Source organism: Grus americana, chromosome 3 (assembly GCF_028858705.1).
Source record: "Grus americana isolate bGruAme1 chromosome 3, bGruAme1.mat, whole genome shotgun sequence".
Taxonomy (NCBI): Eukaryota; Metazoa; Chordata; class Aves; order Gruiformes; family Gruidae; genus Grus; species Grus americana.
Window position 1 is genome coordinate 22,525,569 of NC_072854.1, and position 27,032 is coordinate 22,552,600.

General features: G+C 43.5%; 2 protein-coding genes across 17 annotated transcripts in view; one reads left to right on the plus strand and one right to left on the minus strand.

Annotated features, from left to right (window-relative positions):
- Positions 1-8,889, minus strand: part of ERICH1 (glutamate rich 1) — a 99,264-nt gene extending 90,375 nt beyond the window's left edge. For all 8 annotated transcript variants that reach the window (XR_008576196.1, XR_008576199.1, XR_008576202.1 and 5 more), the window contains exon 1: positions 8,786-8,889. Coding sequence is in view for 1 of the 8 variants with exons in the window: in XM_054818885.1 (XP_054674860.1) it covers positions 8,786-8,807 (22 nt within the window). In the remaining 7 variants the exon portion in view is untranslated. The remainder of the gene's footprint in view (positions 1-8,785) is intronic.
- A 236-nt stretch (positions 8,890-9,125) lies between these two features.
- The window catches only part of DLGAP2 (DLG associated protein 2), a 463,944-nt gene continuing 446,037 nt past the window's right edge, over positions 9,126-27,032 (plus strand). For all 9 annotated transcript variants that reach the window (XR_008576189.1, XM_054818855.1, XM_054818858.1 and 6 more), the window contains exon 1: positions 9,126-9,322. Coding sequence is in view for 8 of the 9 variants with exons in the window: in XM_054818855.1 (XP_054674830.1) it covers positions 9,305-9,322 (18 nt within the window). In the remaining variant the exon portion in view is untranslated. The remainder of the gene's footprint in view (positions 9,323-27,032) is intronic.

A 27,032-nucleotide genomic window follows, 5' to 3' on the forward strand; every position in this document is an offset into this window, starting at 1 on the left:
AACACATACTGGCTAGTAATACAAATTGTGAACATCCAGGATCTTTCTACCTCAATTTTGTAAGAAGAGCAAAAAGCCTTCTTCAAATAAATGCATTGTTTGGCATCTATGTATTAAATTACACCACTTTACATTTCTTACGTACATGAGCAGACTACCCACAAACACACACAGCAACACTGCAATAGCACTGCAGATTTATAAAGGTTCTCCTGGGGTTGACAGCATGACTTAAAACTCATTTAAGACTACAGACTGTAACAAAAGCATGCTGAATAACTAAACAAATAAAGTTCTGAACAATATCAAAAGTGTTCCTGTCCAGCTGAGTGTAGGAGGCAACAGTTTCCTCAGAAACATTTCTGTGGAGAATGCTTGCCATGTTCTTTTGGCTACTTGCCATACATACTGTAAGCACCCCCACCACATTTCTCAATTGGTTGCCTTCTGCCTACTCAAATGCAATTTGGGCAGCAAGAATAAAATAAGTCACATCAAGAGCACTGAACACATTAGAACTCTGTGAAGCTTGCAAGTTGCCCTACTTGGTCTCTCTTTCCTACAAACGAGAGTTTTCCAAAAAGGGAAGAGTCAGGAATTTCTTCTGAAACCATCCCATGTGTAAGATGGGTTAAGATGCTATTTCTGCTAAAGCAGAAGAAAAGATAGAATAGCAGAACAGAAGAGGATGGAAAGAGCAGACAGAATGATAATCCACATGCAGAGCATATGGACAAGGCTTCATTAAAATGTTCAGTTCATCTCTGTTAGCGCAGAATACTCTCTGATATTCAAAAGGATTTAAATCCTTGAAGTCTCTTTTATTATGTAAATATCACATCTCCTATGAATGCCATGATACTTTATAGAATGGTCATAGAAATCACAGAACCCTTAAGGTTGGAAGGGACCTCTGGACATCGTCTAGTCCAATCTTAAGGGTCAGAGTAAGACCAACAAGAACAGATTGCTTAGGGCCTTGTCTAGTTGGGTATAAAAACCCCATCACCTGGATAATCTCCTCATCCCTAATCATGGCTGGACAGTACACTCTTGACTGGAGATGTTCAAGGGGGCCACTTGAAAAAAAGATACCTGGATTTCATTAGGACCTAAAGCAACAGTGTATAAAAGCATTTTAAGAGACTGCTACATACAGAAAATGTCAGCCAGACTGCTATTCTTACCTGCTACCAGGTGGAAGACTGATAATAACTTCTTTCTAAGAGATAATATCCATTCCCTTAAACCATTCCCCAGCTTACCTGCCCTTTCACCATACAGGATAGAGTTTCATGTTTTAGGTCTTCTGGATTCTTTCTGAAGGAGTTGCTCAACTGGCCAAACCAATGACCAAAGATTTTCAGTCTGTATTTGTTTGTCCTAAGGCACAGTGTTTCTTAGCTCAAGTCTCAAAAAGACAAAGGCACCCAGTTTATATTTCAGACACTAGGGGCAAAAATTCGGTTTACAGTTATGATGCCTAATGGTATACACATGCAAGGTGTCATACTCTGTTTACACATTACACACCCCTCCAGAGACCTAGTGTATACAAGGACACCAATTCTGTTGACCAGCCACTGTTTGTCCAAGATGTACTCAGCACAGATGATATTGCACTGAGTACAAGCCCCTGCTATAAGTCAATGGAAATCAGTACACAGGACCCCTGAGTATAATTAGATTTATTAATCTTGACCTGAATTTCACAATACAAGAAAAGTCACACACGCATTGCTCCCAGACAAAAACAAAACCTCCGATCACCAACCCCCTCAGCCAAAACCCGACAAGCAAAACAAAAAGGACACAGCTGAACGCTCAAAGACCCCAGAACCATTGCTAGAAGAGGCAGAGACCAGAGGCTTGGATTAAGTCGAGAGAGTGGGTGTGTGTGGACGTGCACACCCATGTTCTAACCCTCAGGGCAATGACTAGCTATTTAAACATCAACTTCAAAAATCTTTGAGTAGGTATCACTTAGCTGCAGAGAAGATTCCTAGATTTGGGATACCAGTTCAGCAATTACCAACAGATTAAAATCAAAGAGGAAAGGGAGGAATTAACTAGAACAAAACATTCCACGGCAGCCGAACACGGTATCATTTTCCCACTCCCCCTCACTTTTATATGACTCTCCCATTTCCAAAAATCTTCAAGCTGCACAGAGAGATGAAGAAAAGAAGAAGAATGCATGACATGCAATTACATCCCATATAGCCTGACAGTTCAGATCATCATAAGAGTGTATGTTATATTCAGGAAGGGATGCTCTTGTTCAAGTCAGGAAGAAGAAAAGGAAAATGTAATTTTCCTGCTACCAGCTAGGCCAGCTTTGCCAGTGCATGCAAACCAAAGCAAAGCACTGTCATGGGAATAACACAATTGATCTTTCCAAAGGGGGGAAAAAAATAAAGTGTGAAATATGCAGAATTCTAGCTGTAGTCGAAGTACAATTTTACATATATAGGAATGGGAAGCCTTCAATTTTATAGTACTTTGCTTTGTGTTCAGTCTGCAAGCATCAGCTGCATCCTGCAAGTGAAGCTATGTGCAGTGGAGGCCAGGTGCCCACCAGAGCCACTCTATCACTCCCCCTCCTTCACTGGACAGGGGAGAAAAGGTAAAACGAAAAGCTTGTGGGTTGAGATAAGGACAGGGAGAGATCACTCACTGGTTGTTGTCACGAGCAAAACAGACTGAACTTAGAGAGGGAATTCATCTAATTTATTACTAGGCAAAACAGAGTAGAGGAATGAGAAAATAAAATCAACTCTTAAAACACCCCCCCCCACCCCTCCCATCTTCCCAGGCTCAACTTCACTCCCGGCTTCAACCTTCCCCCCCCCTCAGCGGCACAGGGGGACGGGGAATGGGGGTTATGGTCAGTTCATCACACGGTGTTTCTGCTGCTTCTTCATCCTCAGGGGGAGGACTCCTCTCATCGTTCCCCTGCTCCAACATGGAGTCCCTCTCACAGGAAACAGTCCTTCACAAACTTCTCCAACGTGGTCTCTCCCACAGGGTGCAGACCTTCAGAAGCAAACTGCTCCAGCATGGGTCCCCCACGGGGTCACAAGTCCTGCCAGCAAACCTGCTCTGGCATGGGCTCCTCTCTCCACGGGTCCACAGGTCCTGCCAGGAGCTTGCTCCAACATGGGCTTCCCACGGGCCACAGCCTCCTTCAGGTGCCTCCACCTGCTCCGGCGTGGGGTCCTCCACGGGCTGCAGGTGGAATCTCTACACCCCCTCATCCTTCCTCCATGGGCTGCAGGGGGACAGCCTGCTTCACCATGGCCTTCACCACGGGCTGCAGGGGGATCTCTGCTCCGGTGCCTGGAGCTCCTCCTCCCCCTCCTTCTGCACTGACCTTGGTGTCTGCAGAGTTTCTTACATCTTCTCACTCCTCTTTCTGGCTGCAAAAGCTCTAACTTGTTTTTTTCCCCTTCTTAAATATGTTATCACAGAGGCGCTGATTGGCTTGGCCTTGGCCAGCGGCGCGCCCGTCTTGGAGCCGGCTGGCATTGGCTCTATCAGACACAGGGGGAGCTTCTAGCAGCTTCTCACAGAAGCCACCCCTGTAGCGCCCCCCCCCCCCCCAAAACCTTGCCATGCAAACCCAATACACTATGGTAACAGTCTCTTACGAGGGTAGCTAAAGGATAAAACAGGATAAAAGTACAGACTGAAAGACTTGCTGCAGAAAATTCAGGCTGAAGCTGACTATCCCTTGAAAGAGGCACTTGTAGACAAACACAGAAGCTAACATCTTACGAGATCTTGTGTTTGGTCAACAAGGATACCATTCTGCAGATCATCTAAAACATTTTCAGTTTTCACACTTCAGACTTAACCGCATCTATCTATAAATTTATAGTCCTTGTTTCCAAACAGCACTGTTATTCTCTGAAATTCTTTCTTGAGGAAGATATCAAGTAATTTTTCAGCATTCTACATCCCATTAGACATTAAAATCAGATGCTATTTCCCTAGATTTTACTCCTGTCTTATTATTACAGTTCAAGAACCATATAGTGTCAAAAACTCCAGTTTTGTGCTCTAATATAGCAGTCCATAAAACATGGCTCCATTTATCTTTTCACCTAGCATTAATTTTTATAACATATGGAAAACTACTTTCTTATCCAAAACTCAGTAATACACCACTCTCCTACCTTTGAGGCAACTTTTGAACAAGAACAACTTATTTCAGTACATAGCACATACCAGTAGGGTAGAACGGAAGGAAAGGAAAAGTATATAGTGATTACACACCCCACATTTATGTATTCACCTAAATTAAGGAGCGGGCATCCAGGCCAACACAGTTCTTAGCAATTGCAGATACAAAACAGTAAGTTATTCAGTACAAAAATCAGACATTTGTTTTCTCTTCGCTTAAGACAAAACTGATGCGGCTTCACCAAGCACAATCTCTGTGTCACGCTGCAGTTTCAAATCAGTAAGACTGGTGTTACATCTGTCAGCAAATTCTGCATGACTGTGTAGTTCAATAAGACTCTGACTAATAGATCATGCCATCCTGTCTCAACAAAGGCTTTAGAGATCTCTCAGTAGGCCACCTTAATTGCGGCCACAAGCTCCTAGACATCTAATAAACTTGACATGACACAGATGATAACAAGCTACATAACCACCACAATGAGAACATCAGGATTTTGTTCCAGCTGTTCATAAGAACTCTGTCTCCCTTGTAGTGAAACCTTGTAAGATGTGTACTCCTACCACAGTCCTGGGAAAATAGAGCATCTTCATGACTATTTCAATTTGTACACACTATCCATTTTTCTAATCATCTTTCACAACACTTCACTTTCACCTCACTCAAGACATCTGAAGATATCTCACCTACCCTTAATAAAGAAGCTCAACTTTGCTGAATATTATTATTAATCATAATAACATTCTGGCTACTCAAAGTTAGGCCAACTGTAAACCATAGCTGTATGAGACTTTTTTTTCCCCCCTCCTCTGTCTTCTGAGACAGATTTTGGGAGGAAGTTAAAATAAAGGCTGCGTACTTATAACATCACTGGTCACCAAGACCAGTCCCCTGCCAGCACAACTGTAAACTTTCTAAATTTCAGAAAGTTTAAACCTTACTTCAACCTAAAGAACTCTTATCCAGATGCAAACAGCATATGGCTTGAAGTTAACATCAAACTATACCACACACCTGGGCTGAAGTTAAATGTTGCAGTAGATGCTGGGGGTACCGTGGAAAACAGGCAAATAGTACTGTAATGGCCTAAAGCACTGCTATCAGAATAGCTGAAAACAGTGTGTTGGGTTTGCGTGGCAAGGTTTTGGTAGCGGGGGGGCTACAGGGGTGGCTTCTGTGAGAAGCTGCTAGAAGCTCCCCCTGTGTCTGATAGAGCCAATGCCAGCCGGCTCCAAGACGGGCCCACCGCTGGCCAAGGCCAAGCCAATCAGCGCCTCTGTGATAACATATTTAAGAAGTAGAAAAACACTTAGAGAGAGAGAGCTTTTGCAGCCGGAGAGAGGAGTGAGAAGATGTAAGAAACTCTGCAGACACCAAGGTCAGTGCAGATGGAGGGGGAGGAGGAGCTCCAGACACCAGAGCAGAGATCCCCCTGCAGCCCGTGGTGAAGGCCATGGTGAAGCAGGCTGTCCCCCTGCAGCCCATGGAGGAAGGATGAGGGGGTGTAGCGATTCCACCTGCAGCCCGTGGAGGACCCCACGCCGGAGCAGGTGGAGGCACCTGAAGGAGGCTGCGGCCCGTGGGAAGCCCACGCTGGAGCAAGTTCCAGGCCGGACCGGTGGACCCGTGAAGAGGGGAGCCCACGCCAGGGCAGGTTTGCTGGCAGGACTTGTGACCCCGTGGGGGACCCCACGCTGGAGCAGTTTGCTCCTGAAGGTCTGCACCCCGTGAGAGGGACTCCATGCTGGAGCAGGGGAACGATGAGAGGAGTCCTCCCCCTGAGGATGAAGAAGCGGCAGAAACACCGTGAGATGAACTGACCGTAACCCCCATTCCCCGTCCCCCTGTGCCGCTGAGGGGGGGGGAAGGTTGAAGCCGGGAGTGAAGTTGAGCCCGGGAAGATGGGAGGGGTGGGGGGAAGTGTTTTAAGAGTTGATTTTATTTTCTCATTCCTCTACTCTGTTTTGCCTAGTAATAAATTAGATGAATTCCCTCTCTAAGTTCGGTCTGTTTTGCTCATGACAACAATTAGAGAGTGATCTCTCCCTGTCCTTATCTCGACCTACAAGCATTTCGTTATGCCTTTTCTCCCCTGTTTAGTGAATGAGGGGAGTGAGAGAGCGGCTCTGGTGGGCACCTGGCCTCCAGCCAGGGTCAACCCACCACAAACAGTAAAAAAAAAAAGTCATTCAGAGTCAGTTGACTCATCACAGAGAGATGAAAATAGCACTCCTCAATGCAATACTCTCGCTGTTTAAAACTTTTTGTTGCTGTTGTTACTGATGACAATGATCAATTGGCCGCATTGGATTTTCACGTTAATCTCTCAAATAGGAGGTCTCCTGCAGTACCACTAGATCATCCTTTGTATGGCATACTAGCTTTTGTATCATTTTGTATTAGCAGTTAATGTCAATAATGCATACTACACCTATATCAATACCTTATCTCTACCCTTCAGCAGCTGGAATGCCACTCTATAACCCTTTACGATAGGGTTACCTTGAGGCCGCACAAACTTTAAAGATGACTACAGCTTTAAAGATGCAATTATTGTTGTTTAATGGCTATGAATTATGAATCCAGCTGTCCCAGAGAGGATAATCATCCTGTAGTAATACTTAGAATGACAACTGCTAATACCTCTACCCTTGTTACAAATCATTGGTACATGAGCAACTAAAAGACAAAAAGCCATCAAAAAACTTTGCATTTGCTCAGTTACACCTGCCCAACCCTTTGCTGGCAAAGTGAAGTGCATTTCACTTACCTGCACTGCTGGCTTGCTGTCTTTCTGCTATTTAGATTCTCTTAATTGACAATTAGACCCATGACCTACAAACTCTTGACCATCCTATTTATTCTGCATAATGGCCCAGTTCAGTACAAAATAAAAAGCTTCAGTGTTCACTTATAATGCAGACGAAAGTCTATCTTCAGCGCCTTCAACCTACTCTTACACAGAGGAGCAAAAACAATCTCAAAGAAAAGCATCTAAGCCTTTTTTTTCCAGCTCTTTTCTGAGACACCTGTCTTTTTAAAAACATATATAGTTTTACACCACAGAAAGTCAATAGTTTCCATATATGCTATCACCTGCAGAGGCTGATCAGAGGAGGTTGTAAACTCTTCCAATTTTGTTATTTCATCTCAGGTGACCACGTGGCATCCCATCATCCTTTTATTCCTTGGTGTATTTCCTTCCCAATCTTAAATCATCACTCCTTAAGAGTGGCTGAAGAAAACTTACATGATTTCTAATTTTGCACAGTAAAGACAGTCACTCAGCATCATTTTAGCTTTCTCTTCCACCCTATAGAAATAAATAGTTCTTTAGATGATCTTTGGTTTTAAACAATTCGAGTGCTTTGGAATTTGTTTCCTTCACTCTCAGCTCTAGAGTCACACATTTATTTACAAGTGAACTCTTCCCAACTCTCTAACTTTCTCCCAGAAGACATCAATTTGTCATTCTCTGCCTTTCCTCAAAGGAAGTCACACTAGAAGCAAAACGATTACTCCATCAGCCTTCTCCATGTCTTGCAATGAAGCTGCATCTAAACCACATAATACTACTCCATTTACGTACTTCCTACAAAACTATCACTAGATGCAGTCAGCCAGCAAATAGCTTAAACACTAACCCTTGCTGTTCAGTCTCACTCTCGCATTGTTACCCTGGCAGGAAGGAATTGTTTGAAAACTCAAGAGCCAGCCACAAAGTCATTACACTAGGCAAGCATTCAGCTCTCTCACAGCTCAGCCCTACTCAATCCCTCTTAAGAACAAGATATCACTTAAGGAGCACCTTAAGTGTATTTTCATTATTGCATTCTTCCTGCACAAGGAAGAATATATATATATGTCTTATAAAACATAAAGGCAAACCAAATGGACTGAAGTTATACCTGGAGAGGGGAAGGCTTTTTTTTTTTTCTTCCTTCTTTGCAAGCACAGTACCATGGTTATTTCAGAATTGTGCTAACTCACTTTAAAGAAGCCAAGCTGTCTGGTCACTGACAACGAGTATACATGCATGTGCATACTGAGAAAAAAGGTGTTCATCTTAAAATACTTCATGATTAAAGAAGTAATTTTCACTCCCCCCTCCCAGCCCCCAGTCGGGGACACATACACAGCAGGAGCTCAGGAACTCTCCCGGGCGCCTCCCGGGTCTCGGGGGTACACGACAGGAGCTCCGAGAAGGGCTCGGACCACGAGGCCGTGCCCCTGCGCACTCTGCACCCCCACCGCCCCGCCCTTCCCCAGCTTCACCTCAGGCTCCCTCCCGCGGGGACTCAGCCCCGCAGGCCGCCCACCCTCCCGCTGCCGGGCTCTCCTCCCTGTCCACCCCCGGCTTCCCACCGCCCTCACCCGCGGGAAAGGGCGCCGAGGAGAGGGACACGCGAGTCTCGTGTGGAACCAGGGCAGCACGGTACGCCCGGACAGAAGCGCGCCTCAGCTGAGGGCGGCCGCAACCGGGGCCGCTAACCCCCGCCCCCCCAGGCTCCCTCTGTCCCCAGCCCCAAGGGGCAGGCACGGCAGCAGCGACGCCCTCGCTCCACACCTCCTCGCCCGGCACGGCCTGGCCTTCCTTACCTTCCCTCCTGCTCAGGGCCATGGCCCCGAGCACACAGGCGGCCCCCTCCGAATAGCCCAACCTGCCCCGCACAGCCGTCAGCTCGGCACTCGCCCTCCTTCCTGCTCGGCGCCGCGCCTGTCCGTCACGGGGCTGGAGGCGCGCCATTGGCGGAGACGGTGTCAGGGGCGTGCCCGCACGGCCGGCTGGGGGCCGCGCGGCCCCGCCCCGCCCCGCTCGCCCGCCGTGGCCGGCGCGGTGCCCGCGTGCTCCGGCAGGGGGAGCGCGGCTGCGCAGAGCCGCCGCCGGCGGGAGCGAGGGCGGGGGTGCGCGCGAGGGGGGGGGGGGGCGGCGCGCGGCGGGCGGCCCCGGCTGCGCGCGGGGAGCGGGCGGCGGCGGCGCCCCGCCGGGGTGAGTGGCGGCGGGGTGATGCTGGGCGCGCGCCGCTGCTCCCGCTCCCGCTCCCGGCCGGGCGTCTCCTTCACCTGACCGGCAGCCCCGCGCGCAGCCCGCACCCGCCGCGTTAATAATGCACTAGAATGTCAGCGCTGAAAAAGGTAGGGAGGGACGGGAGGGGGCCGCCGTCGGGGCGGCGGGCGCGCCGCTCGCGGGATGCCCCCGCACCGCACAGGCAGCGGCGGGGGACGGGGGTGCCGGTGCCGCGGGTCCGGCCGCTGCGTGCGGGGACCGCCGCCGTCGGGGACGGCTGCCCGGGCAGCGGATCGAGGGCGCGCCAGCCGCGCCGTCGGTTGTGATGTCCTCCCCCCGTCATCCGCGCGTCCCGGCGCCGCGTTGGCCGTGGCGGGGGTCTACCCGTGGCGAGGGTCTCGCCTCGGCACAGCCCGGGCGGGACGGTTGCGCGGCGGGGTGCCCTGTGGCGGCGCGGGGCGGCTGCGGGCTGGCACCGGCCGCGGAGCGCGGGGAGAGTCGGCGGGGACGACGACGGTCGGACCCTCCGTGCGGCCGGTTTGGCCGGAGGGAGCGGCGGGGCGGGGAGTGGTGCGCGCGGAGCCGCAGTGCCGACGGCGATTTAAATTTTGGGAGCGCGTGATTCTCGGGGCTGCTCCGCGAGGAGGGGCCGGGGGAGCCGGGGCTGCAGCCGTGCCGCCGTCTGCAACGCTGCCACCCCCACCCCCCTCTTTTTTCTTCCCGGCCGCGGTGCCGGTGCAGAGCCGCGGAAGGCGCCGGTACGTCGGAGGGGCCGCGCTGCTCCCTCCGGCCTCTCACAGCCCCCCGCGGAGCGGCGGCCCGGCCCGGCCCCGAGGGTCGGCGGGGCCGCAGCCCGGCATCCGAGGAGGGGCGGGCGGCAGGTGCGCCCCGCGCGTTACCTGCGCCGGCTCCGCGCATCTGCCCCGCCGCGGGCGCGCAGGGCTCGGCGCGGTTGGAAAAGTCCGCGGACGCGCAGCCGGAGCGCGGGGGCGGGCGCCGGGGGCCGGACGCATCAGCCGCGCTGCCCCCGGTCGCCGGGGCGGTCACGGGTGGCTCTTCCCGCGGGGAGGGGGATGCCTGCAGCCGGCTTGGCCGAGCGCCTCCGCGGTCCTTTGAAACACCGTCTGCCGGAGAAATAAAATAACTAACCGGCACCATACTACAACCGCAGCGCACTTCGGCCCGTCTCGCCTCCCCGAAACTCGCCTCCCGGAGCGCAGCCGGCAAAACGGCTCGGCCACCTCGGGGCGGGTGCGAGGCGGGCGGCCCCCGCCGCCGTCCTGCCCGGCCCGGTGCGGTGCGGCGCGGCGCGGCGCGGGGCGGTCCGGGGCAGCGGAGCGGGGGGAGCCCTCCGGCCGGCGGAAAGCGCCGAAGGGGCTTTCTCCTACGGCCCAGCTTTCTGTCGCCTTCGTAACCTAATTCTTACACTGCTGGTGCCCCAGTTTTAATAGCGGTGCCGGTTCCGTAGAGCTTGGCGATTAGCGGTAAATGCACATAGAAGTGCTTCGGCCTCAACTTCCCTGAAACTTCCAAAGGTTTCTAATCTGCAGCCACGATTTTTTGTTTGTTTCCGACCGTGCTTCGTTAAAGCACAGGCTTACACCGGCTTAATGTGTCTTGGGAGCAGGTGATATTTGCATCTCTTCCAAATTAAAGCACTTAGAACGAGATCAAGTGCTTCAATCACTCTAGATGGTGTGAGCCCAAGAACAAGACTGTGAAACTCAAGTGCCCTTCTCAGTGCTGGAGTGTTTTGTGTATATTTCTGTGTGCTCCAGAGTAGTATCACAAAGCAGAGCAGTAGCAAAATTTGGCATACTGACTGCCTCAGGTCATTTAAATAGAAGATGGCTGCAAGGGGCATCCCGCTAGGAGGAAGGGTCGCCTGAATGTGACCGAGTGCAAATCCAAGTGCAGATGACTGAGAAATCTCGTGTGGGGTCCTAGCAGCTGAATGCTTTGTACTGTAGCTTGGGATACGTCAGGGGAGCATATTAGTTGTACCGGACTTGTTTTAGAAAGTGACTCCAGGGTAGAGCAGGGGATGATGCTATTTTATAATGCAAATGTATTTGAGATATCAGCCTTTCACATCTGTGATTAGTTTCATTTCCGTCTTTGTGTTTTATCTGGAAAACAGGTAAAATAGGAAGAGTAGGAGTTTTATACTTCTGTGCTTTCAGCAATATAGCAATTATACTTCAGTCATTTCCAGATGGTTTGCACAAAGCACTTTCTTTCAGAATTGCAAGTTTTAATTTTACTGCGTGTAGCTATTTTACAGTGCTAACCAGATTTTATCATTTGTATTTGAAAGGTGTTCCCCCCCATCATTTTGCATGCTTTTCAAGATGTCTAGTGTGTGGTTAAAATGGACTCAGATGATGTTTAATAGTTTTATGAATTACAATGTTATGCATTGGAGATTTAATTCCAAGTGCTGTAGTCGGACCCTGTGTGATCAGACATAATATTCCTAAGTTAAAGAATGCTTTTATTATGCCATTGTTCAGTTACACATGAAGTAAAAACTAGGACTGTCAAATAAATTCTTTGATTCTATTTTAGATCATTTTTAGCTTTTCGTTTTAGTACCATAAAGTGCTATTTGCATTTAGTTACACATATATCTAGTTTGCACTAGAACAGTATGGGGCATACCTCTTTGTTAACTTTTTAGAATTTCTAGTCCATCTGAAATGAGTTTAAATTTCTGGTGCAAGTTGAAGTTACACTTAGAGTGAAGACATAAGTGCTTTAAGCAAGCATTTGAAACCAGCAAACATAGACTGCTCTTGACAGATGTATTGAGGAGAATGTGTTTTGTCTGTATAACCAGTAAAACCGCACAGTTGAAGCCAAGATTCGCTGAATCGATGGTAATATTCCTAATGACTTAATGAGATTGGGATTTCACATTTGTGCAGGGCAAAGTCTCACCAGTATTAATGGTGGTATTGTTGGCTATGCCAAGCTGTTACCAGAGAAAGTTACTAAATCAAGATAGAAATGTTAAGGTCCATTATGGCTAACTAAAAATTATATTCTAATAAATTCCACTATATGAAGCAAGTTACCTTGATATTAGTTGGTAGATGTGATAGGAGAAATGTATCACTGAATAGGACGTTCATACCTGATCCTGTGGAAAGCTTGGATATTCAGTTTCCACTGTTTCTGAACACCCAGTAGCATCCCGCCCAGAGGGTACCTACCCTTTGCAGGCTTTCCTGAACATTGCTCCTCCTGGTCAGGTTACCACTTCACAATTACAACATTTTTTTCTGCCAATGGATGTTCTAATAGGAAATATTCATATACGCAGTCTGGATGACTAAATTTCAGCCTGATTGAGAGCTTTGTCTGACTACATTATGGACATTGGAGTAATTATTGGGATAGTTTTTGTGTGCCTTAACAAAGGTGGTAAAATGTTATTTTACGCCTGCCTTTGGCAGGAATTTTCTTCCTGTTTGCAATTACACGTAGTCAAAGCAATTTGCTTGTATAGCTATGATAATCCTATGAGTAGTTTTGGTAATAAAAAGAACATTGAAATAAACCCTTGTTTTTTCTAAGGTATACCATCAGGGGGCCCGTTCAAACTGCACCAGTCAAACAAAAACAGCTGCTTCAGTTCTACTCCATGAATAAGACAAGTCTTATTTGCTGCTTCAGTTCATCACTACACTGAATTTGTTTGTCTAACCATGCATGGTGAACGGGAGGACCACTAATGCAGAAAGTTAGTGTTTGCTCATCCATTATGATTGTATTTAAGAGACACTTTCAGTTCTTAGAAATGTATTATATGGGCCAAAATATCCCACCTGAATCTAAAATATTCTGTTTGCTAAATGGGTAGTTTTGTTTGAATAACTACATAAAAAAAAAAAAGATATGTGGTTCAGTTTGCCTTGCGAAAATTCATAGTCATCCACGAACCATATGGCTTTCTTACCTCTAGTAGAGAAATATCTCTCTGCATGGCAGATACAGTATGTCAACAGCTATGATCAAATATAAGTAGAAGTGGGCATGGATGAATCAGAATCTCTTTTAAAGTAGACCTGTTGGAGACCACAACTTCTCATATTTCAGTCCATATATATCTCCATTTTAGAATTATATTTCCCGAAACAGATTATAGTTCATCACAGCTACTTTCTGTTGTAGGGGCCAAAATGATTCATTACAGTAAAATAAGTACTCTTCCCATGATATTTATTTAGGAAATGTCAAGTAGCAGTTTATCCATTTAGTACACGCTCAGTTGTGATGAGAGGATGGAAATCACTGCAGTTAGATTTCTCAATCAGTGTTTCTACGCATGCATATATATTTGGTCTTACTTTGCTTTTATCTGTTTTGCACTGCACTTTCTTAAATACTTCTTTTGTGCTTAAAATGTACTTATCTTCCATGCATTTTCATTCCACATTTGTCACATTTCTCTGTCCTCGCCAGTTCTGAAAATGAACAACAAATAACTTCCAATATAGCATTGGCCTTTAGCCCTCTACTTTTTTTTTTTTTGTCATTTTATAACTATATAGTCTTACAATCTAAAAAGACTTTCTTTCTTTCCACTTTTGGTAGTAAATGTAGTATACACCTGCAGTTAGCAGAAGTGCATGAGGTATACCATAGATGAAGGCTTTATCTCACAAGGGAAATCGGTGTCTATTATCTTCAGTAGATGCTGCTACCACTGTGTGTAGATAAAGTAGATAAATTGACAGTAATGAAACATATTAAAAATAAGGTCAAATACATACATAAATCCAACAAGGCAAAAATCATTAATTTAGAGATTCAGACTGTACATATGCACAAATAACAGAGAGAGAAGTATGTATCAGAGCTTTCCATCTATCTATAGCTTCCCATCTTGGGTCCTTCATAGCTGCTCCTTCTCCACCCAAAATCCTTCCACCACTCTCAGTTTTGTATCTTTCATCTTAAATAATCTCTTTAAAAAGTAAATTTGTTATGTCAAAGGAAAGAAGAGCATCTTCTGTCAAGAGGGTTGTCAGATTGACCTGAGCTCAGTTTGAACACAAGAAGTTGTTGCAAGACAAAGTTTATTTTAGCAAATGTAAAGGTTAAGTCTTGATAGTGAAGTTGAAAACAGTTAGGAAAGCTTAAAACTAAGAAACACAAATTCAGGGAGAAATTGGACACCAGTTTCTTGTGTAGTGGTCATTTAAGGTGTCTCTGATACGTATTTCATCTTGGAAGCTGAGAGGCTGCTCGACCAGTGTTAAGCCTCTGGAGTGCTGCCTTCAGAGGGAACAACTCTCCTGCATTGCCCCGGAGAGGGAGCAGGTCAGTACTGAGAATAACAATTCAAAACATTTTTTTGTGCTGCATCCTTATTACCTTTCTTCTTTAATTTAGGTGATACAGTATTTTCAATAATCCCTAAGGTGTGTGTGAGAATCCAAATTAATTGTTTAAGCTTGTCTGGAATCTAATTGCCCTTAGCATGCCAAGGGTTTTTAATATGTTGATTTCCTGCATGAGATTTATTTTTGTGCATTGGAGGTCAACTGAATTAGTTTCCTGTGATTCTTTACTTCTTGACAGTATGACTTACACTGTAAAACTTTTTAATGCCCTAATAATGTTATGCAAGTTACATATCGTAAAATATCAGCAAAGTCTCCAGCAATTCTCCTAGTTTTGCAACTTGGATAGGCTGGTGACTTTTCATAGAAACCGCATACGATGTTATTAATGATGCAGATAATCAACTTAGCCTTCAAGGAAACTTTGTCCAAACCATTTCACCCTTGCATGGTCATTTTTAGAGCCCATGCAGCTGCAGGGGTACAGAAGTATATTATTGTATTATTGTGTGTTTTACTGGCAGTGAGGAGTAGAAAGAACTTCTCAGCTTTCACACCTGCCTTCTAGTTTCACAAGTAGCCTGTAAAAATAACACTGAACAAATAGCTTCAGTCGCCACAAGTGGGAGGTTATTTTTGACCCTCTTCTTTTCCCCTGAATGGCAGGCAGTAGAGAGAGAACATCAAGTAGTTACTACTCCTCTACTCTTTTTATTTCTTATAGAGTAATCTAAAAATAGGAGGGGGAAGGAAGAAACCCCAGAGGATCTTCCACTTTCACATTCTTATTGATTTATGGCTTAATAAGTCATTGGAATATAAAGCTGCAGAGTATAAACATTCTTACTCTATCGAATTTGTCTAAACAGAGTCCAAGTAAGATAAAAGACAGCACTTTTGCTTCATTCATGCAGAGTGAAATTCTTCCCAAAGAGCATCAGTATAAGGCCACCTTTTATCCTCTGCGCAACAGCGGATTTCACTTAAATGAACAAATATATTCTTTAGTTTTAGAGACTGATAACAATTATCTTCCCTGATGAGCAGAAAGGAGGACAAAGCTTGCTTTTCTTCCTTTGATTTATTTCCCTTGATCTTGCAGTCTTTCAAATCCTGCATAGTTGAAGCTACAGGAAGAATCTAGGCCTTTTTTTTTATGCTGGAAAAGGAAATGAAAAAAACACATTCAAGTTTCTTGAGAAGGCTATGTATCTGTCTGAATTCTTTATTATACCCTTAACCAGTCTTCCTCATGATAACACAGTGTAGAGGAAATAATACGTAGACTTAATAATGCTTTTTAAAAATTATTTTAAATTGGGGCATGAAGACATCACATAGCAAGAAGATGTTGCGTACGAGTAAGAAGTATTAATATCCTCTAGCTGGGAAGAGTTTGGGCTCCCATTGGTAAGAGTGACACAAGGTTCACCTTCCCTCTGAAGGAGAATTCAAGCCCCTCTGATGTTTCCAGCCCTTTCTGGCTGCAGGACGTGAAACTGCTCTTTTCTTTGATGACGACTTGTGGCTTTATTATCCAGCATCTGGCCTGCTTTTTGTCTACTTTGGGGTTATCTTTGCCATAATGTTTTACTTAAAGGTAAGAAATTTTAAAAATGTGATTGTTCAGTGTTCCTGTTATACATCATGTACACCGTAATTTGATTTTTATTTTTGTCTGAAATTTTGATCTCACTCATTTGAGGGTCTGTTTATAAATGGTGTTATTTAGGAATCGCTACTATAGTTTGCATTCATACTGCAAATGTCCAAAATCAGTTTTCAGAGCAAGATAAATTATTGGATTTAAGAGAATAACTCCAATATTTAAGAGATTCATTTTAAAATAACTCATGTAGGTGATGTTTTCTTAGTAGCTTAACAGAAATTTAAATTTACTCTTTTCCTTTCTGGAATTCAAATGGATAAACAGGACTGCTGCTTTTTTTTCCCCATATGTTTTAGTAGACTGAGAAATCAAAATGTTCCGCATAGACTAGGCATGGCTCCTTCACAACGCACTGTTTATTTAAACTGTAATATACTACGATTTGTAGATAAGAGCGGTTTTGTCACAAGTATCTGCAGCTTATAGCATTATATGCAGAAAAGGCAGCAGTACATCTGAAAATGCAGAATTAGTTTTGCTGCCGGTTCTGAAATGCATTGGGTTCTATAGCGTCTCCCATCTCTATGCACCTCAGCTTTTATTCATTATGCAAGAGGTGAGTGTAGTAAGTGAGATGTTTCAAAAGAAATTATTTTGATGAAGTTGAAGAGGGATGCGATTAATTATGATATCCTGTACTTTTATAATAGTATGGACAGTAAGTAATGTGATAACAGTTTTCTTAAATGGTAATTTAGAATGTACTGCTCCAAAATCTTAACGTATATGACACTTCTAAAAGAGGAAGCTTCTCTCTATGTTATTTTTCAGCCTCATTCCTCCTTTTGTAATGTGACGCATTCTTATATTGCACTGACCTTTCTTAGGAAAACTTGAACTATCTACACTTCAAGACTTCAGCTGCAATGAGATTTAGAAAGTTATATATTACTTTATGAATTCAAAGGCACATACACTGACCTTTGAAAATAATGAAACAGATGACCAAAGCATTATAATGTATCTAAATAGTTAAATTCAATAGTTTGAAGGTCTGTTATCTTTCTTTTTAAATTAAGAAGTTATAGATTAATTTTGGATACTTCCCAAAGTTTTTCTTTTTCCTCCCTAAAAATGTTTATCTACAGCTAAAATAAATTGTTAGAAGTTACATAAATCAGTGGAAATATTCTTACGTCCACCAATAAAAGATCTCCTGTAATGTGTGTTCATTCTTGAGGTCATTTATAGTGCAGTTAATGTCCTTTTATATTGTTTGGTTTTGAGTTTTCTTTTTGACATGCATTTAATTCTTTTTCTTAAATTATTGTATTTCAAAATAGCATTTTCATTTAATGGTGCTTTTGGAAATTGTACATCCCTTTCTAAATGTCTCATCTGATACATTAATATTTTTAACATGTACTGTGCTTATGTTTTAGAGCAGGGTGGAAGTCACTCTCAAATACTCCTTGTCATGGATAAATTACAAAAAAACATTTCCTTTGCTAACCAGTGTCAGGTCTCTGATCAACTCCCAGTGATTTTATATCTCTTTTTACTTTCCAAAATTGTCATGAATTGCTGTTCTAAAATGATGCAGAAAGAGCAAAGTACAAAGCTGAGAAGTATAGTGTATGCCAGGCTGTAGAATGCTGCTTTGATCAATAAAATAGAAAAGTTTCTCCTATATAACTGTATCACATTCAGACTGCGATCTCTATCAGGAACTTTCCTGGCATCTGCTTGTAGGTAACTTTCCATTTAGTTGCATACCCAAGTAATGTAAAACATTTTATTTTATTTATTTATTTTGAAGAAAAACGCCTTTTCCAAACTTCCTTTAATAGAATATTTTCTCTGTTTATTAATTTCTTTAAATTACACTCCATTATTTTAAAAAAATTGTGGTGTGATTCCTAATTTGATGGATTTTCATTTAAAATGTTCTGACAAATGTCCATCTGTTACTCCACAGCATGTACATGGACACTGAAACTTAGCAAACTAGCATGATGCCTGAGAATCAAGAGAATGTGTGAAGCTTTACATTCTGATTACAGTGGTGAAATGAAAGATAACATTTTGCGTCATTGCTTGAAAGATCGGTGCTCTAAGCACAGCTTGTCGTGTTAACATTTGTGTTTTCCTGCACTTCTTAATGTTGCGATATATCAGCCGAAGGGTGAGCAGACCCACGAGCAAGCCCAGGTTAACGCTGGAAAAAAGGGAGAGTGTTACGGAGGGGTTTAGGGAAGCATCGTGATACTGCTTGGCACACGAAGAAAGGGAGACAAATGATCAAGGATATAGATGAAAGTGACTATAACAGTGAAGGCATCTTAATAGGGCAGTATAGGGAATGACTGTTTTGGTTGTCTTGTTCTGGTTAAATGTAAGGGGGAGGAACAAGCTGCATATCATCTCTTTCCTGAGGTATCGTACACGTTTCACAAACTGCATCATGAAGGATTGGCAGACTTAAATATTTTCATGTGTACAAGGTAAAACTACGCAGACTATAGAAACAGTCATTAGCATCGTATAATGCATCTTGATATGTAAAAATGTGCAGAAGGGGCTCAGCTGATGTGAGGTAACTGCCAGGCTGCACTTGTAGCGTTCTTTACTTGGAAAACAGATTACCCGTAAAATAGGGTATCTTGTCAGAAAAAAAATAAAGCAACCCAGGAAGTCATTTACTGCAAGAAAACATAATACTGCTCTTAATTTCAGTTGCATAATTCCACACAATGATGAATAAAATTTGCCTCTCTTTTTCAACATCTTTCTTTCATGGGGCTGGTCCAACTTACCCTGAAGAAATATCTTACTCGTTATTATCATGACTTGCCACATAAGATGCATTCCTCTTGACCAATGGAACAAATTTTTCCTATGTTTCTGATTTTGGAGCACAAGGAACAAAGTATTCTTGGCAGCCAGGCTGTTCCCGTGTGAATTCTCTTCTGAAAGACATCACTGTGATCATTAGTCTTCAGTTTTTTTCAGAGCAAAACATAAAAACGTCTTCTCCGGCCTTGTCATCCCTTCGTAAATATGTCCAGCTCTTGCAATCACTACCACTGCAAAATCTCATCTGAAAGATTTGCAAGAAGTACCAAAATAAACAGCAGTGTATGTGCATGCAAGACATCCCGGCTGTGAAAGAATGATGGATACACTGAATTATTACTCAGTAAAAACTTCTTGATGCATTCCCTTTAAAACTGTATCTATGAAAATTTACTTTACCATCCAGTACTACTATTTTTTGGCTACAGCTACAAATACTGTGTGGTTTGATCTAGAGGATTTTGTGGTATTCTTCTTGATTGATTTTTCATGTATCATTTTAACACAAATCTGTGCCAACCTATATATCATAAACCTATTAGAAAAATCGACTATATACATAAGCAACAAATGGTGATTATACCCAAGCACTTATATACCTTCCCCAAAGGACAGTGGAGAAAGAGTTAGAATTGCTGACCTAACAGTAACTTTTCAACATCTTTAGTATCCTTAGATTTCACAGAAATTTTAAAAGTGATTTAAATATTCCCACGGGGAAAACAAAAGATAAAAGAAGTGACTAAAGTATAATAAAATAAACCAAAACAAAGTGGAAAGTCAGAAGATAATACAGAACTAACAATACTGAGCAATAGCAAATTAGTATTCATATAGTTATTATGAAGATGAGACTAGTAATAATTTCACTTTTTTCCATATGGAGGCAGTTAATTGTTCCTAAGTATATGGAAAAACTCATGATCTGAAAGACTAAAACAGAATAGAACTGATTCCTGTAAAAACTGAAATATGATATAATATCATTTAGTGATTATGTATATAATTTTTTTCTTCCTCACACATGACTTAAAATTTTTATTCAGAAATCAATGAAAAGAATTTCCTGGAATGTTGCCTGTTGTCGCCAGGAAACAACAACATCTTTCTGAATTTCCTTGATAATAACATTTTCATTGTTTTTTTTCCCCACAGCAGACTACTTGCAAATTTCAGCTGATGCTGAAGTGATATATTTGTGAATTCGCTTAAAAGTAACCCCGACGTGTGTTTGTGCCTCAGCCTGGGCCTTCGCTTAGCTTCTTGATGCAGTAAAAGGGCTGACTGAAATCTCTGTTTCCATTTGTGGTTCGGCCCCTGTGAAAATTGCAGGGGTTCTCTTGCACGCTGGCGGTCTGTTCACTTTACCTGTGCTTCATTCTGTGCCATTTGGGTGCCGAGTTGGGGCGAAGGAGAAAGCAGCGTCCTCATTTTTGACAGGAGGAAACATTTTGATAGCACTCACTTGTGCCAGGGATTAAATGCAGTTGGGCTCCCGTTAGGGCCCAGCATCACTTGAGGTGCCTTAGGGTCTCCAAGACACCCATGCAGACCTGGCTGCTACAACAAAGACTGGCTGGAGTCCAGGCCGGGGGCACCCAGCACCTCTCAGGGAGCGCCAGCTGCCCAGGTTGGCCTTCCTCTGCCACTGCTGAAGAGCTCAGGACCACGTGAGGGACTCTAGGTAGTCACCCTTCTGCCCTTCAGCCATTGCTCCAGGAGGGTCGCATGTAACCCACATGCCGTATGTGACGACTTGGTATGTATCTGCCAACCTCAGGTATCTCGACGTTTCCCAGATAACACCAGGCACCCATTAGCAAGCAACCAAATCCTGCCCTAGGTGTGTTTTGCCATCGCACCAAGGGGAGCTGTTTAAGAGGCTCTACCTAACCATAAGCATTGACTTTGATGGAAACAACTTTACAGGGAAAACAAATTTAAAACGAACAGATCCTAGAGATTTAAATGCATTTGTGTTTGTTATTATTTGATATAATAAATGAGCACACGTAAAAGTGCTCTCCAGGTACGCTTGGAGAACATTGTGCTGCCTGTGTGCAAATTTGAGCTGTCAGTTGCTCAGACTTCATCTTATTTGTATTTAGTTTTCACAAATTAGCCTACTTCCCAGTGCAATCCAGCCATGTCAAACATTTGAAATGTTTGAATTCAGCTGTTTGAGTTTTGGGTGAACAAGGAAGGTTTTGCCACTGAACTCAGACCTGGTTTTTAGGTGCCGGCTGGTGAAGGCACCCCTAAGCACGCGCCTTGCTGGGAGCAGGGCTTTTGGTTTTGCCATCGCATTTGGGCTGTGTCGTGCTTCAGTTCTTTTCATTGTAGCCTTACCCACAAGGAGTGACTTGAATGTATTAACTCGTTGAGCGACATGTGCTTAAAAACAATAAATCACCGAATTTGGACAGAGCAAGCGTGGGCATTTTCAAGTCATAAAGACTGAAGACTGCCTACATGAGAAGCTGCATTTCTGGTTTCACTATGTCATATATAAGTAAGTAATTAATGTTCTTATTTTTATTGTAACGGAAAATTGGGGAAACAGCATTTTCTTTCTTGTTCTTGCTCTTGTTAGAAAAGTAGCCAAATACCCCAAAACACTGGGCTGGGGTATCGGTTTACTGGTGCCTGAAAAGAGACCATCACCAAGTTACTCCCCCCAAACTTTGCAGTCCCCTTTTTTTGATAGCCTCCCCTTCCATTGATGACCACTGAAGGTGATCCAGGTGCCCGAGACCAAGACACGAGGTGCCGTAGCAGCACTTGCCCTGCCTCTGCACTGCCGATGAACGTACCTTTGGGGCTTCTGCCAGACTGGAAATTGTCTGCGAGTGGACAATTCCATTTTTCTGTGGTGTCGGCGAGTTGCCCATCTCTCTGAACTTGCTGGGAGCTGCCCCAGTCACTGGCACAATGGGAATTACTGGAGTATTTTTGGCCATTCCTTTGCTGGCATCAGAGAGACCTGAAGGAGGTGCCTGCGGGGGGGACACCTGAAGATTGCTGCCTTCCCTGCCCCACTGCACGCACACCGACCTCCCTTGAGGTAGCAGTGTTTGGGAAGAACGCAGTCAGCACTCCTCTCTGCTCATCTCCTGTAAGGACTGAGAAGGGGCACAGATTTAGTGTTTATCCTGAACAGGGCTGTGTGTGCATTTCCATCATTTTTAGAAATTTCCTTTGAAAGAGCTGACAATGCGTGATCTATTTTAAATACTGCTTCAGAGGATGAAATTATTTTTGGTCTAAATGAAATCAATAAGCGGTATTAAATATAAGATAAGGTTTAAGTGAGCAAAAAAAAAAATCCAGTGACCCTCAGTATTTATCATATGTGTCAGGGCTGGTATGACAACCTTTATTAGCTAATTAATATCCCCTTTCTGTAAAGCAGACAGCTTACTAAAACAGACAAAACCTTCTCTCTCTGAAGTCCTTCAAAGGCAGGTGCAGGTGCCTCCTTTATTCCAGGCTTCCCTTTCTCCTCTGGGGTCCCTATTCCTCAAGGTCCTGGACCTTGTTCTCCCTGGCTTCCTCGAGCGCGTCAGGAAATCTTCCCAAGCCTGGTCTGCGTAGCCCACCGCAAAGTCAGGCGCTGGTAAAATCCCGATTTGTGCCTCCCTCACCTGCGCTGTTACGAGCTCCTCCGTACTGGTACTGCACGGTTGGGCTCCGTGGGCGCCGGGGTGTGTAAAGCGATGCTCCTGCCTTGCCTTACGGAGATCACCTTTCCTCTGCCGCTGCTCTCACACTCAGAGATTGGATTTTCCCAACACAGAAGCATTTTTAAGTTCTTTATAAAAATTAGTGCAGCTCTCCCTTGCTAGCTTTTTTCCTCCTAATGCTCTCTTTGCTGTCTCTTTGCCTCACCATTATAATTCTGATGTTGTTGGTTCTTTCATTTGCTGTATTGAACATTTTCTGAAATAAATAAGAACGTTGCTTACATCTGTGGATAATTCTGGTCCCATATGTATGGTACTAGGAAGTGTTGCCTAGCAAATTCTGTGAATCTTGATGAAATATGTTAGTTCCTTTTCATAATTTACATCTATTATTTCTCACAGTATTTGATATATTTTACATGCTTTTGTGATCCTGATTTTAAAGAAAACAGAAATTGTGGTCAAGTGGACTCACGGACCCAGTTCTTTAGGACTTTTGTTGCTGGACATGAGATTCCTCTGATGAAGCGTGTATGTTGTAGGTGCCTCCATCGGGGCAGAAGCTAGCGGTTACTGGTACTTCTCGGTTCCCTGTGCAGCGAGAGGAGCGAGATGGGCAGCCCTGAGGGGTGATGCAACCTCTCCCTAAAGCAGCTTAGCTGCGTCACACCTGAGAAGCGCTGGCTATCTCAACACCAGGGCTTGGGATGACTGGCTCAGAGGTGGATTTCTGTTGTGAAGGATGTATATGTTGGTATGGTGAATGCCATTGGGGAAATTTACAGGTAATCTCTTTTTTAATACAGTTCAGTAGAATTTTGGCCATACAGTTAAACAGGTCTTGAAGGAATGAACCTTTTAGTTATAGCTTCTCACTGTTGCTCGAGATGCTTTTAAAATCAGCATCTACTCATTAGGACATCAGAAATAACTGATTTTTCATTAGCGTAAGGCTGCATTTGAGCCCCTTGTTCATGCATTGAATTCTTCAGGAAGTTGAAAATTATGTCCTAACACTGCATTAACTTTGAGTTGTACATCCTGCCTCATGCACACCCTTTTTGCATAGCAGAAAAAGTCTGATTTAGAGTAGTTCCACACAGGAGCAGGGTTGGGATTCATGGGTTTTTTTATTATTATTATTATTATTATTTGTTTTCTTTTAAATCAGGAAATACATTTTTCCCTGCTCTCCTGAGATGCTTAGCGATTCTATTCCTTGCTGAGCAACAGGAGGTTAAGATGTAGAAAAAGGCTGGTTTGGAGCTTATTTGGAACACGCCAATAATAGCAGTTGTTGGTAACGAATCTATTCCTTATGAGTACATGACACGCTCCTTTTCTCTTGTGATAGAAGCTTTAAATGTTAGTAGCCAGGAAGTGCCAGCATTCTAATTGCTCCCTGCAGTTAAGTACATAAAAATATCAGAGGCATAAAATATTTTGGCATTAAAAAAAGAAGATGGGTAAAGAAATAGGGTGAAGAAATAGGGTGCAGTTAAGAATTGAGGAATATAAGGCAGAGGCAAAAGTGTCTGCTTGAATACCTGATACTGCCTTTGCTTCAAGCTTCAAACGTCGATGAGGGAACTTTAGCAGTCATGTAAGAAATGTGTTTGCATTCCCACACCAGCTACGTTTGAACTGGGGAGCTTTGATCTCTAAGTTGGTCCTTTTAACATGAAGATTTTTCATTTCTCGATAGCTGTGGTGCTGGTCTCAAAATGCTAAAAAGTGGAAAGCCCTGTAATGACCTGGAAACGCCAGCTCCATCCATAGTGCTCTGGGAGCGTACGCATCCTGCGTTTACTTGGCTGATCCACTGGCAGCCTCAGAAGTGGCAACACAGTACTGAACACAGCTGAACTTATTTCGGCATTTTGGTGAATTAAATCTGCTGCTGACCATTAGAATGTTGGAGAGAAAATTGCCATTGAAATTGCATATTTAGTCAAAAACTATACTGCCACAATCCTGCTGACGTAAAAGGGATAAATTGTCAGTATATATTCTGCACATTGTTATACACATACCTGTTATCTTTGTCAGTAGCAGATGTATCTGACAATTTTCAAGGTTTTTTAAAAATTATTTTAATTAAATAAAGCCCTTATTGTTGGGATTTAAAAGCATGTAAAGTTCTGTTTTACCAAGCTGCACACACAACTGGTTTTAGAAGCAATACAAACTGAGTGCATGTTAGGTTTCAACTGAGAATGCTTGGAATGATTCAGACTAAGACTTTAATATTTCATATGTAAAATTAAAAAAAAAAAAGCAAAACTTTCTCTGTTTGGGTACTTGTAATACCTAAAAAAGCCCTAATAGATATCGGCATTGCTCCATATGAAACTTCTGTAAGTCATCCTGGTCCTACTGAGTTCAGCATCCTTAGTAGGAACATGTTCAGGCGTAAATATAGAGCCTTCTCTGTTGTCCTGTGAGCATGAAATCAAATACATTTGTGTGATTCTTTATTCCAAAGGCTTTACAATAGATCTCTAAATATTTTCATTATTAGACATGTAGCATTTTTTGTTCCTCCAGAGAGCCTGTACGCTTTGTGTTTAAGCTACGTGGGGAGGTTACATTTTTTGTGTCCAGCTGACTTCTAAACTGTTTTGTGTTGCTTTTGATTATTGAAAATTTAGTTTAGCCTCGTTCTGCAGGGCACTGAGGAAGAAGAAGATAACACATACAGATATGACTATTCTCCCTCCACTCCTCATCAACAGCGTCATTATCAGTTGTATTCTAATACTCTAGAGACACGTAAAACATTTACGTTTTTTATTCATAGAAGAAGATAATAAGTAGCTTATAGATTAACTATACATAGATGTAGTACATAACTATAAATTAGATTTAAGCACAGATAAATAATATTTTGTAGGGAAGACGACTGTAAACTTTTTCCATCTATACAACTGTAGCCTGTATGCATTGTCATCGTTCAGGCAGTAAATTCTTCAGTTAAAAATGTTTCACTGCACTTTTGTATGAAGTTTGAGTGCAAGGCATGTTCGTGTTTTCTACTAAGTTACTAAATGTCACTTCTGCATGCACCACTGTCTTTGCTTCCATCAGACTCCTGGTCACTCCTCTGTGAGCATAAATGGTTGCTTTTGAAAATTACATTCTCTATGATCTATTGTTCTAATCATCTCTACGATCTAGCTACAAATTCTTGGGATATAATTTGTGTAAGAATCTAAAGATGATATTCAGTTCAGGATTAAGATACCTGAATGTAGTTGTCTGCCTATATATGAGGGGATTCAGCTGCATCAACTGAGGCATCTAGTGCCTTTTCGGAAGCCCTAAGTTATTCCACGTGGCTCTCAGCTACTAGGCTGCAGGACTGCAGTCCTTCTTAGGTCCTGTGTAATGTCTCCCAGCCTCAGCAGAGCTCTTGAGTAAATAGGCAGCCTCAGAAGTCATCAGGCACCAGTATTAATTATGCACTGACTCAATCTCTGCATGCCTAAGATCCCACTATAGTGCATGGACATCTGGTCAGCACAGCAAAGGCAACAGAGAAATTCAGCTGATCAGCCACGGTGTGTGTACGATAAACTTAAGCATCCTATGGTATTTCAGATGTTTTAGGTTATCCGAGACACGTGCATGGGCTAGAATGTATGTTGTAGGGCCTGCAGAGGGTGTATGTTCTTTAGAAATGGCAGCTGGGGGTTAGGCATGATATCTGAGAGCACCTGCAGCGACACTAGGCACTGGTATGTGAGCAACTGAATTGAGCCCTCGATATACGAACATAGGCCCCATGGACTGTACTAGAGGCGTAGGCACGGTGGTGACTGCAGACACCTGAATTTGGGCATCGTAGATCTGTGAGCTGAATTCCACCTCACTGAGGACTTGGATATTAATTTAATTTAATTTTCTTGTTTGGCTATTTGCCTGTGGTAACTCAAGACTTCATTGTCATGTATATATGAGAAACTACTAGTCCATCAACTGAAGAGTCCTATTCTCATGTACTAACCCTCTCTGCTATTTGGCCTATAAACCTTATTCAAAATTTTCACTTAAAATCTAGATACCCTGTTTTGTACATCTTCTGTGCCTGTTTAAATCTTTGAATGAGCCTCACTAATTTTAATGAACCAGCATCCAAGTACCTAGAACCATGATTGACAAGTCATGTTTACAGGCTCTTTATTGAGTCCTTTATTGACCTTCTGCTACTGAAACATTGCTTCAGTTTTATGAAGTTCAAGTGCTTAAAGTGTGGGAACGTGATGTTTATGGCAACCTTCTCATCAGAGCAGCTAGACAGCATGAACAGAAGTCAGGGCCAAAGTCAAACTATGTAATA